The 13,918-nt window shown below is 35.7% G+C and overlaps 1 protein-coding gene across 4 annotated transcripts in view; it reads left to right on the forward strand.

The window, feature by feature from the left end:
* The window catches only part of LOC143205178 (signal-induced proliferation-associated 1-like protein 1), a 116,739-nt gene that overhangs the window by 57,397 nt on the left and 45,424 nt on the right, over nt 1-13,918 (forward strand). For 2 of the 4 annotated variants that reach the window (XM_076418284.1, XM_076418283.1), the window contains exons 4-5: nt 1,323-1,538; nt 13,395-13,670. In XM_076418284.1, coding sequence (XP_076274399.1) covers nt 1,323-1,538; nt 13,395-13,670 — 492 coding nt within the window. The remainder of the gene's footprint in view (nt 1-1,322; nt 1,539-13,394; nt 13,671-13,918) is intronic. The other 2 variants (XM_076418288.1, XM_076418285.1) reach the window with 1 other exon arrangement.

Below are 13,918 nucleotides of genomic sequence, written 5' to 3' on the forward strand. Positions count from 1 at the left end.
AATAAACTAAAAACTTGTTTAATCTATTTACTACACGTATTTTATATTCTACTATATACACATAATTTAGCTTAATACATTTAGACATATATGGAACACAGATATAACCAGTCAGAATTATATTTTTCAGCAAGACTGTATTCGTTAAAGACTATTTTCATAGTGTGTTAGTCACTATATTCAATATTCACAACCCAATATTAGAATTTTAAAGTGGCTAAAACGATCCCTTAATTTGAATATTGTTGCAAATAGTTGGGGTTAGCTAGCACATGCTGTGTGTGTGTGTAATTGGTAAACAAATTAAGAATATTGAACAACTAAAAGATGCAATCAAATATGAGCGGAAAAGGTTAGATCAAGTAAATAATAATATAAATAAGTGGACTTAGAGATGAAGAATAAAAGCTTGAAAAGTGTTTTATAATGATACCGATGATGCAGAGCGCAGTGGACGTCCGAATGAGGTGGTAACACCAGAAAACATAGAAAAAATCGAAAAAATTGTTTTGAATGATCGAAATATGAAGTTGCGTGAGTTAGCTAACATCGTAAAGATATCAAAAGAACGTGTTGGTTTTATATCACATGAGCATTTGACTGTGGGAAAGTTCAGTTCAAGTGGGTGCCGCGTTTGCTCACTATGGACCAAAAACAAGAACCTATTGATGATTCTGAGCAGTGGTTAGCCATGTTTGAACGTAACAAACCAAAATGTTTGCGTCGATATGTGACAATGGATGAAACATGGACTCCCGAACCAAAACAATCGTCATCAACAAGTGGACAGCATCTGGTGACAAACCTATTTTGAGCCAAGAAAATAAATCGTTTTACAAAAGTGGTTTTAAAATGTTAGAGCGGCGTTGTAATGATTGTGTGACTCTTGATGGAGATTACGTTGATGACTTTACGTTAACTGAATGAGATTACGTTAACTTTTCAGCCCAATTGTTACTTAAACAATTTTTTTAACCTAACTCCTCGTAAATAATCTATAAATAAACAACAATATCTGTCTCCTTGTAATGTTTACGCAAATTAGAGGACCCAAAAGCTAAACATTTATTCTTATTAATAGTTGAAATGAAGAATGTCTAGTGTGCTAAAGTTTTGTCGCGGAGTGCGTATATTACACTGATGAGGAATTGTGAACACATCCAAAACTTGACATATCAAATTCCCGTTCTCCTCGTTGTTTGATTCCTCGTTTTCCACTATTTCGCACCATCATTACAAAACATATCGTAAAACATTTGAACTGAATATTGAAAGATTAACTAAAATTTGAAACAATATCACAACGTTTCGTTTTGTTATAGGTAAAAATGAATTTTTCGAGATGCTTCAGGATTACCGTCCTGCCGTGCTAGCGGGTACGGACCAACGAAGTCCTGGGCCTTCGGAGTATCTTCGTGGCAAGCTGGACTCCGAAGACCAACAGGACGGAAATGCTCACGGCAGTAACTATCCCCAGAGTCCCAAGTTGAAATCGAAACTCACTCGGTTTTGGAGCAATGGAGGTGGTGCGCCTACGGGTTTGTATTATTCAGATTCCAGGTCCGCTAACCCAACCTCACACGATAGTATTTTCTTCTTCTAACAAGCCTGTAATATTTTGGTTTTCATTTAATCTTAACTGAACATTATCTACGTTTGAATTTCGATGATAATCATACACCATATGCGCTGTGGTTAAACATCTTTGAAAACTCTTAACAAATTATACATGAAACCGATTATTTTTCAATACCATTGGTGGAAATTTATTAACTGATATCTGGCTATGCTGATTGTGAAATTGTATCTTTCCAGTGCTTAATTATGTTAATCTTGCGGTATAGATTACTTAACATAATTGACTTTGTCTCCAAGATCTTGCAAACAGAAAAATATTTCGGATGCTTCCGAATGTTTGAACAACATGAGTGCCATTCTGAAGGAATATCGTTCAGATAATAGTATTCTGACCAAAACCAATTTAATTTTTTGTAGAAAACTTGATGAAGCCTTAACCGACAAAGATCGAAACAGAATTTTTTAATGAGTTACAATTTCTGCAAAATTCATTCACAAACATTACTATTTCATTAGGTATATTACTAACTATATCAATTTTTGTAGCTACAAGATCATTCCCTCAAATTAAAATTAATTAAGGATTACTTACGACTAGTATGGGTCAGGCGCGGTTAGAAGATCTCAACATCATTTCTATACAGTCTTACTTTTGAAAGCGGATGTATATTGAACATTTTATTAACGAATTTACTAGAAGTAAAGCTTGAAAAGTGCGATTCCTATAAAATATTTTCGTGTTTGTCTATCAAATATATCTATTTAAAGAAGTCTATGTATTTTAATTGACTTTTTGTTTTTTCAATAATTTGGCATACACATTTTTTATACAATTTTGGAATTACATCTTGGTTAGAAGTGCGCTATCAAGAAGAAGAAGTGCGCTAAGAACAATGCATTTGTCAGTTGTTCTTGCCTTTATATATCTGCTCTTATAGTGGTTTAAAATCACAGCTGCTGTCGCTTGGAAGACACTAGCAGGTTTACAACGCTTTAATGATTTTATTGGTGTTAGTAATTCGTCCATTGTTGGCTCGTCATCAGGAAATCCTTCAAATAGTTCACTGCACTTCAATCAACTCAGGGTCTAAGGCTACTGGTATTGCTCATAGCAACGTTAGCTGTGAACTAGTTGTTTGGAAACAGCCAAACTTCCTGAAATTATTAATTTACGGAAATTCCCCCTATAATAACCTACAGGAATTTCACTGGACGAGGTGTCTCTCCAAGATACTTTGAAATACCTTACACGTTGACGAGAAAACGCGTTCTTTTTTGTTCATAATTGGCTTTATTCATCAACGTAATCCAGCAATAGCCACACAATCATTCCAGCGCCGCTCTAACATTTCAATACCACTTTTGTAAAACGATTTATCTTTTGCCTCAAAGTATTCCTGTCCCCAGTTGCTGTCCACTCAGATGACGATCGTTGTTTATTCCGGAGTGAAATGATGGATCCATGTTTCATCCATTGTCACATATCCATGCAAAAATTCTAGTTTGTCTCAGAATCATCAACACGTTCTTGTTTTCGGTCAACAGGGAGCAGACACGGCACCCACTGTGAAAAGAGCTTTCCCATAGTCTCTCATAGGTGTTAGCTAACTCAAGCAACTTCACATTTCGATCATTCAAAACGATTTTGTTGATTTTTTGATGTTTTCTAGTGTTACCACCTCATTTGGACGCCCATTGCGTTCTGCATCATCGATGTCTTTACGACCACGTTTGAAGTTCACAATCCAACGTTTTATTGTTGTTTCTGTTGGAGCGGAATTCTTATAACACTGTTCAAGCCATTGCTTCGCTTGAACGGTATTTTTTCCGATATAGAAGCAGTGTAAAATTAAAACACGAAATTGTTTTTGATCCATTGTATTGAAAATAACAAGAATAGTGTCACTCGTAGCACATTAACTCACAAACTTATGAGTAGAATATCAGGAAATTTTAACAGCTTTCGTTTGAAGGTTAGTACCAACTGAAAAAGTGGCGAATGCAATAAAAGTAGCGCATCGTATGGGTTAGGCCCCGGACTTTTGAGTCCATGTGTTAGATCTGGTATGGTGACTCAGGGCGTTATCAACGGTGTCTATATTACTACATATACAAAGGATAGACAAAATAATACGAGCATCATGCAATGTTATACATCTTGTTGCGTGTTGGCAGCACTGCTTCCGTGTCAGTAATGCGAGACGTATATACGCCTTGTTTTTTGATGGTTAAAACAAGTGATGATGTGTCCCCTTTCAGACTTCGAAAGAATTGTTGGTACCTGCTCTTTGAGATTTCTTACAAATAATCTCACTCATTATTCTTTTTCTTCTCTGGTAGTAATTTTACTATGGGATAGGTCTATTTTAAATAGCGAATTTAGGATGTTTGTAATCATATTTTCTTCTTCTTTAGATATCTCAGACGAAAATTACTTAAATACACTTAGGTGATTAGAGAAAAGGCAATTTCTTTATTGTTTCTAACACACTAATGTCATTGTTTTTGCTAGGTGAATTTTGCTGCTTGTGCTTTTTGATCGTTCTTCTTGATTTCCATAACGAATTATCTGTAGTCTTAGTTGGTGCCCAGTTATTCTTGAATTTCTTGTTTTTATTCGTTTTGGACCAACTCCTTCTTATCTTTTATCGCGTAATCGCCTGTTGCATAAATTAAATATTGTCTTGAATTTTGTTTATTTTTTAATTCGAGCTTTTGGAAATGTATGAACTGATTTATTGTTATAGATTTGAAATCTACGGTATGGAACTATAGGCTTTTTCGGATTGGTGACGCGTTTATTGAGTAGAATTAGCCGACGTTTCGCAATAGTTACAAATTGCATCTTAAGAGAGGGGCTCCGATACTAAAGTTCTGCTAATTAGGTTGTCATATTTAAGTAATTACCTATCATGATTGAGTGATCAACTTATAAGGACCCTTTTTCGTGGTGTGTTGAGTAATTTAGAGAGAATGGCATACCAGATAGGATTGATCTTATATGTTTGGTCTTTGATGGGATTATTTTGTTATTTTTCTTTCAAAATAGCTCTGTAAAGTGGCTAAATTCTCAAGTTTATTAAGCTAAATACAGTGTGTCTTATTCATACCTCGCTGAAGACACTCATAGGGGATCTTGTATACACTTACTACTGTTACTTATGTTATTGGAATATAATTATGTTTCTTTTTAACACTCTTCCAATTCAGCCTGTTATTCCTGGAAGAAATAAGAGAGCTGTTAGGGGATTTTTTCGGTCTTCTATCGTATTACTCATTTGGCGGGTGCTTTATTTATTCCTCAAGCTGTATCCTTTTTGAGGAAAGCCTTCAAATGTGCTGAAGATACTATAACTGAGAGTTCAGGACGGAAATGTTTTGGTATGGATGGGAATGTGGCTGTAGATAGTATCTGCATGTGATGGTTTCCTGTAAACCTGATTCTAAATGATTAATATGTCGGTAGCAGGTAATATCTAAATCAGATAAAAGAGTTTAGTAGATTGCTGACAAATGCCTTACTTCCAGAAGTATATAAGTCTCGGATTTTTGTGGTGATACTTTTTTTTTCGGTCTCTTGACGATTGACACTTCTCTCCTTGGCGTTAGCATTAATCCTAAATTCTATTTAAAATTTCAAGCTCTATAATTTTCAAGGCTTTTCAGGTCGTCCAAAAATAAAAGGAAACCAGGCAATATTACTCAGCTATGAGAATCTAATAAAAAAATAAGAAGCTTAACGTCGATTCCTTCTTTAATCAGCTATATATTTCTATAAACCTTAAATATAAACAGATTAGTCAATTGGGAATAACGCCACAGACCGATGTGTCCCCATTCAATAAAACCGTACCGATGAATCATGTGAAAAAATTCGAATAAAGAATGTGTGGTAATGAAGTTTCTCGGTAGTTTCTTCGTATCAGGTTCGGCAGGAACAGTGCGTGGGCAAATGTTTAGACAATCGCGAATCCGTCTGTTGTTTACGTATTGTAATTAAACGCGTTCCGCTTGATCGATTTTTTAAAGATGAAGCTTATCGAGTTCTGGTAAACAACTGAGGATCAGGTGATGTGTAAGTGCGTTTTTATATCAAAATTTATCGGAGCGTCCTGCACCTATATCGCGATGCCTGTTTTATGGGTTTACATTTAAAAATGTTTACGTATTGTTGATTCATATCTATTTTCTGTGGATGACCGAAGCTAAATATGTTTTTGTTTGTGTTATTTAATGTTTATTCTCTTCCTGTAAGAAGTGGAAGCTGTTGGTGCGTTAATTTGATTTATTTACTGAGGTCCTGATGCAACCGTTTTTTAATTATCAATTAGTTATATACATAACACATGGGCTGAAAACTCCCGGGCGTAACAAAGAAAACGTGGTTTTTTTTTTGTTCAAAATTGGCTTTATTCATCGACGTAATCTCCATCAAGAGCCACACAATAATTTCAGCGCCGCTCTAACATTTCAATACCACTTTTGTAGAAAGATTTATCTCTTGTCTCAAAATAGGCCTGTCGTTAGTTGCTGTCCACTCAGATGACTTGATGGACGCAAAAATTTAGGTTTGTTACGTTTGAACATGGCCAAACACTGCTCACAATCATCAACACGTTCTTGTTTTTGGTCAACAGTGATCAAACGCGACACCCACAGAACAGAGCTTTCTCATACATAATTAAATAATCTTGCAATATAAAACCAACATGTTCTTTTGATATATTTACGGTGTTAGCTGACTCACGCAACTTCACTTTTCGATCATTCAAAACGATTTTGTCGATTTTTTTTATGTTTTCCGGTGTTACCACCTAATTTGGACGTCCACTGCATTCTGCATCATCGGTATCTTTTCGACTACGTTTGAAGTCAGCAAGCTAATGTTTTATTGTTGTTTCTGATGAATTGGAGTCCTTCTAACACTTTCCAAGTCATTGCTTCGCTCGAACGGTATTTTTCTCATAGCAGAGCGAAGCAGAGTGAAATTAAAACGCGAAATTGTTTTGAAAATAACAAAATAGTGTCACTCTTGGCACAATAACTCTCAAAATTATGAATAGAATACCATGAAATTTTATCAGATTTCTTTTGAAGGTTAGTACTGATCGAAAAAGCGGCGAATTCAATAAAACTAGCGTCATCTATGTGTTAGGCCAGTAATTTTATAGCCCATGTGTTAAATAACACGTAGAGTTATTTTTCCTCATTTGAATACATTAATAGACTAGATATTTTGTAAATAATATTTGTATTAATATCGTGAGTTTCCATTTCAACGCATATTGTTACTTCATTGTCGAAATCAAATGTTTATTGTTAATTACATGAACAGCTGTAGTTTAGTGTAAGACAGCACTCTTAGGAATGAAGAAATTTCATAAATAATAATATTTTGTAAATATTCGAAGAAATTTTTATGCTTTTACTCTCTCATGTAATAAAGTTCATGTATGCTGTTTATTATGCTCTTTGATTTTCTAAGTGACAGTCTCTTTTTAGTTCTTTAGTGAGTCTTTGCCTGAAGTTTCGATGCACTTACTTACTATGCTTCTTGCGACTTTGTTCTAGGAAACTTTTATTACGTTTACACTGTTTTTTACAGAACATAATTGAGTGCCGTAGGTCCATATAAGTTTTAATATTTTCTTGTATAATAGCAATTTATTATATGCTGATAATTGTAATTTTCTTCCAATTCTCCAATATATTTCCTATATTTCAACTCCATTTATTTCCTTTTCTTTTTAACATGTTAGTTCTAGCTAAGTTTTGCGTATAGAGTCATTCTGATATACTTAGCGTTGTTGATATACAGAATGATAGCATTATTTATTGTTATTTGTGTTTGTGCGGTCTGATTACAAGAGACTGTACAGGTACAGATTTACTCTGGTAATACTATATCATATAAAACACTTTTTTTTTCAACAGTTTTATTGATAAATTATGGCAATTATTGTAAATAATTGCATTTTCTCATTTTTCTAGTAATTCTTCATATCAGGTTTAGCAGGGACAGTGAATTATTTAAGCAATTAATTTAAAATAAAATGTTCCTTTTAGTGTTTCTTGGTGCAGTTAAGTGAAGTTCGGCTAGAAGTATTGCAAATAAGCTGTAGGGTTGCAAAAGGTCTTTTGAAGATGTTCAAAGACCCCTAGCCATAAACTGTTCCAAGTAAAGAACAGTCAAGCTTTGAAAAACACTTTTTCGTGGATTTCTGGTATATACGTCACAGTTTAATGCGTAAAGCCACCAAAAGCGGACTGAAATGTTGCTGTGAATTAACATAGTCTACTGGAGTTTGAACAGAAGCTTGCAATTCAGGGTGAACGGGCACCAAATGCGAATTGCAATAGCTCCGTTTCTCAGCAGTAGACTATTAGAATCTGGAATCACCGAAACTTCCAACCACATCATAAGAATGTGGGTAGAAACAGTGCTATTTCGAAGATCTTCAAAAGGAAACTGATGGACGAAGCTGTCCAGACGCTGTCGAATAACGACCACGTACATCCTTGTGGCTGTTTCTTTAGGAGTGAGGCATTCTATAATGTACACGACTAAAAGTACACGACTGAAACAGTCCATAGTAAATAGTAACAAAATCAGTCGGACCGAAAATAGCGACTGAAACAGTCACTGGTAAAAAGTAGTAAAATCAGTCGATAGTAAACAGTAGTCAATTACTAAACAGTCGTTTTCAGTCGATAGTTCCCAACGCTATTTAAAACTATTTCTTATTTTGTAACTTATATAGAATAAAACATGTAGTCGCAACACTACTCATTGTTATTCTTTAGGTTAACAGGGGAACAGTGGTTAATTTCTAGTTATTTATTTCATATCAATTTTCACATTGTCGAGAAGAGAATGGATAGGAATATAGATGAAGGATAAGGTATACCCTTCCGGAAGTAGGGAAGAGAGAGATAGATATATTCTCTGGTCGCCTGGTACCGATCTTCGCGTATTACCAACCGCTGATTCTTCGCTTGTATATCGGATGTGGATATCGCAACGGACAATAAAACAATCCATTATTTACAATGCGTTTCGTACAACTTTTACAATGCAATGATGATTTCATAATTTCGTTTGAGCAGTTTAATAACCTCATCAAAGAACATCAGCATCACAGCTTGAAAGACGTCATCTCGTGACATGAGCTGAATAATTTTTGTTACACTCTGTGTTTGGAAAAATATGAAAGTTTTTGTGTTGTTTCTGACGGGATGGTCGTTGATAAAGTAATGTTAATGATAATGAAACCCATAATATGAATATATATATATATATATATATATATATATATATATATATATATATATATATATATATATATATAATTATTCATATATTGTTAAAATGTCATTAAAGTTTTAAATGAGGTTTTATATCATATTGCGATTAAGTAGATATATTGCACTTCCATGAATTTATTAATTATTTTAGAATAATTATTGTAATTTTTTCTCTACAATCACTTATGGTTTAAATCAGTTGTTATTTGCTTTGTGTTATTATTAACTGTATTTTCCAAACCTTTTGTGGCGTACCACTGTGCTCTTTATCTTCGCCAATATCATTATTTTTGAATAATCATGTTGATATGTAAATATTTCATTTATATTAAAACAAATATCATAAATAATGTGACCGATATTTAAGAATATGCTTAATAATAAGTGGGGTAAAACGAATTCTTTTTTTTGCAAGAAGATTTTTTAAAAATATATTTTAAAGTCTCCTTTTACCAACTGTGGGTTTATCTGGACTGGACCTAAAGTTTAGGACCAGCCTACCGATTGGCGAGTGACCTACTTTAGATTTAGACATCCCTGAAGATATCCGGCCTTACCCAGCCTGGATACTGGCGTGACTGGGATTATTTTCCTTGTCAGATTTTACACTCTTGTCTAGAAAATCACAAATTTTAAACAATCACAAACATAAATTTACGACCATGCCCAGCAGGATTCGAACCCGCGGCTATCGCAACACCAAACCGGCCCAAGAGGAATTTAATCATATATATTTCAAACACTAACAGGTCAATTGAAAAGTCCCCGTCCTACCATAGTAAAACACATTTTTTTGGCAAAGTTTTTTTTTTATTCAACATAATTCCCTTCAAGGGTGATACACTGATTCTAGCAACCCTCCAACTTTTCGATACCATTTTTGTAGTACGATTTGTCCTTTGCTTCAAAATAGGCCTCAGTTTCGTCGATCACCTCTTCATTCGACGAAAATTTCTTCTCAGCGGGCATTCGTTTGAGATCTGAGAACAGGAAATTGTAGCTGCGGCCAGATCTGGAGAATACGGTGGATGAGGAAATAATTCGAAGACCATTTCATGGATTTTTGACACGGTGCATTGTCTTGGTGAAGCAGCACTTTCTTTTTCTTCAAATGCGGCCGTTTTTCAGCGATTTCGTTCTCCAAACGGTTCAATGATGCTATGTAATAGTCGCTGTTGATGGTCCTTCCTTTTTCAAGGTAGTCAATGAAAATTGTTCCATTTGCGTCCCAAAATACAGACGCCATAACCTTGCCAGCGGGCTGTTGCGTTTTCCCACGCTTTGGAGCGGTTTCATCGTATGCAGTCTACTCGGATGACTGTCGATTGGACTTCGGAGTGAAATGATGGAGTCATGTTTCATCCATTGTCACATATCGGCGAAAAACTCGGGTTTATTACGACTGATCATCTTCAAACACCGCTCCGAATCATCAACTCGTCGTTGTTTTTGGTCAAAAGTGAGCTTATTCATTTTTTTCACAATAACAGAAGTTCTTCAAAAGCTTCACTCAAAATGCTATAATTCACAAACTAATGATCCGACAGCTGTCAAATTTATACACGCATCTTTTGAGGGTTAGGGCTAACTAACGAATGTGTCAGGCCGGGGACTTTTCAATTGGCCTGTTAATAACACTGTGCTTAAAAGCTGTATTACTCCACAATAGCAGGCGATGATATCATTCCATACCTATTGCACATTCAGTGATTTTAAAAGAAACGTATGAAATTATGAAACTAATGAAATACAAATCCTTTCTTCCTTCCTTTATAATCCTTCCCAAACTAGACTATGGCTCGCTCCTGTTCGATGCTGCTGCTCCAACTTACCTCAAATTCCTTTTCATATCAGAATATCGCTGGGTGGAAGTCACTCCCCTGCAATTAACTTGTGCAGTCTTACACCCACCCCACTTCTTTCTAGTCGTACGGATTTTTTCCACAAAAGTTCACTTGCTCTGCCATCTGACCTCCATTAGGAGTCATCCACCTGACCTGGGCTATCTTATCCCTAACTACTCCACTAGTACCTCCCATATAATTGCAGATCTTCTTTCCATTGCTGCAGTTGGCTTGATGCATGCCCTCCTTATCCACTACCCCAATTCTTTCCCTTGGACCTTCACTGCCCCTTGCATAAACACATCCTTATGTCAATTTTATAAGAGTAATAAATTAATAAATTTTATTTTTTTATAAATTTTTCCAAGTTCTGTGAACTATTCCAATCTTATCCTGACCATAAGCACATATATACTGATATTTCTAGAAATCGCAGCGCGCCCAAGCCACTACCAAAGTACATTTGTGGTGGACAACCGGGCTATGATTATATTGACGGGTAATATTGACAGCTGGGCTATTTGCGATATTCAAAGCTTTATCCTACATTACAACAGAATCCTTTAATGAATGGCTATCTGAAATGCTCTCTGGAACAGAAGTTCAACCATCCTCTGGTTACCGATTCACTCCCCCTCCACCTTACAAATATTTGTATCGATACTGCCTTATCACATTCGTTTCGTGTTTCACCAACCACAATAAGTTCTTTGAAATCAAAATTAATTTTTTCTCTTCCTTCACATTCCTTCCCTTTTGTTCCTTCGTCATCATGACGTAGGTCTTAATCGACTGTCGTTTCTCGGACGGTCACTTGATGATATCGGGCTCGACTGTTGGACTGACTACATACTGGATGACAGTTCACGATTCACCCAGATTAGAGCTATGTATGGTTTCAAACCTTTAGTAATGCCTCGAATATCTATCGATTATCTTCATAAAGTTTAGCCTATGTTACCGCTGACCAAATAACCATTACGACTTTAATATGATCGCTAGTATGTACTGTCTGGATAGAGTTTTTGTGTCCGTTTTTAATTTGTATATACGCCATTCATATTTTTAGTACCCCCTGTTTGTGTTATTAATTTTATGTTACGTATTATTTTATTGTTTTTTTTAAATACTTTAAAATCTCCTTTTTACCAACGAGGGGTTTATCTGGACTGGATCTACAGTTCAACGTGGGCTTCGAGCCACGGTCCTCGGCATTAAGCCTACCGACTGGCGAGTGACCGACTTAGAAATCGTCCCAGAAGACACCAGGTCTTACCCAGCCTTGTTACTGGTGTGACTGGGATCATTTTCATTGTCGGATTTTACACTCTTGCCTCACACAAGGACAATCACAGGCATTAATTTGCGACCATGCCCAAGCAGGATTCGAACCCGCGACTATCGCAACAGTAGGTGGACCGTCCTGTCGCCTTTACCACGGCACCAACCAAGCCGGCTATTTATTAATTTATTGTTTTTTATATACACTTTATGTCTGTCCCCGTCCCCTTTATATCAGGACTGTACTGTTATATAGTCGCGAAGTAAGTATATCCTCCAAAGCGACAAAAAACCATTATAACATGGTAATTATAACGAAAAATTATCATAATCACTACATAGTATAAAACAAAGTCGCCTTTTCTGTCCCTATATCCCTATGTGCGCTTAAATCTTTAAAACTACGCAACGGATTTATTTTAACGGATTTTAGGACGGAGGAAGGTTTATGTGTATAATACATGCATAATATACTAAGGCAACATTGCTAATTTTAGAGGTTTCTAACGTGATGTCGTAAATTAACCTATTTTTTTTAGGCTTATTTAGCAATTAGCAAAAACGCTGCCTAACCCTACGAGTTAGATCAAATTAATGTACTACAGTATTGTACACCATAAAAAGGTCTACAAAAAAGTCCGCGATGGTATATGTTTATCTTTTAGGGATAACCCACATTAACCATTTTTATTGTTTACTTTTTACGTGAGAAAATGGCTTATTTACGAAGCTATTTTAAGCAATACGGCATTAATCCTTATCGAATTAAGTACCTTAAATACAGTGTGCAATTAATATAGATCAATATGGTTCCTTACAGCATGTAAATTAAACAAATATTTTCCGGAGATATTACAAATTTAAAATTTGCGTTTAAAAATGTGTAATGTAATAAAAATTGTATAAATTTAGATATTCCAAAGATAGCAGGAAATCTTCGTAGTAAGTATAGGGGAAGAGGAATTGTTTTACTCCAAATTTAATGCGTGCAGGCCAAGGGCAGTAATGAATGAACCAAAAATACTGGATCGATTTTAATCATGTTTTCATTGAGTGACATAGGCATATATATTTTATGCCCGTGCAAAGTCGGAGCGGGCCGCTATGTTTTTATATACAACGTTCATATTTTTTCTGTAGTGTATTTAATTTAGTATCAGCATTGCACCCGTGCGAAGCCTGGGCGGGTCGCTAGTAATGTATAAATAAGGCCTGTACGCATAAAAACCGTAAATCGCAACCAAAACAATTACGTCAGGCCCAGATTAGGACGCATTAGTCTTTAGCGCGCATTTAAATATTTCTTTCAAATCTATTTTTCACCTTAAACTAATTTTTCATAGATAGTCATCTAGCCTATTGTTGATAGATCGTTTTCTGTTGCAGGAGTTAGTAATAGCAGTAACAATACCAGTAGCAGTATGGTGAAGTCGCATCGTACTATGGACGACAGTACGGTCAGTAGTTCCTCGTCTAACGCCGTGCTGACGCAGGAAGCGGAGGAAATAGCTAGAAGACGGGCGTTTGCGCACTACGACTGCCAATCGCTAACAACGAATTTGAATTATTCTGGACTTCGTCGAGGCCTATTGTCGAAGAGACGGAACACGACAACTGGAGCCAGTGCCGCCTCTATCAGTGCTCGGTCTTCTACGCCAGATGGTCAGTAAATATAATAATTACATTCAATTAATAGGGTACAGTCTGTTATTAAATTATGACTATCTGTCATGTTTAATTTTTAACATTATAATTCAGGTCAATTGAAAAGTTTGACTTTGCTGTACATTGAAAAACGATGGCAAAAATCCATGAATTGGGCTTCGAATTGCTTCCTCATCCACCGTACTCTCCAGATCTGACCCCCAGCGACTATTTGCTGTTCTCAGATCTCAAAAGCAATTCGAAGC

The sequence above is a fragment of the Rhynchophorus ferrugineus genome, unplaced genomic scaffold (assembly GCF_030347505.1).
Source record: "Rhynchophorus ferrugineus isolate W39M unplaced genomic scaffold, kcgeb_rfMv2 rfM11, whole genome shotgun sequence".
NCBI lineage: Eukaryota > Metazoa > Arthropoda > Insecta > Coleoptera > Curculionidae > Rhynchophorus > Rhynchophorus ferrugineus.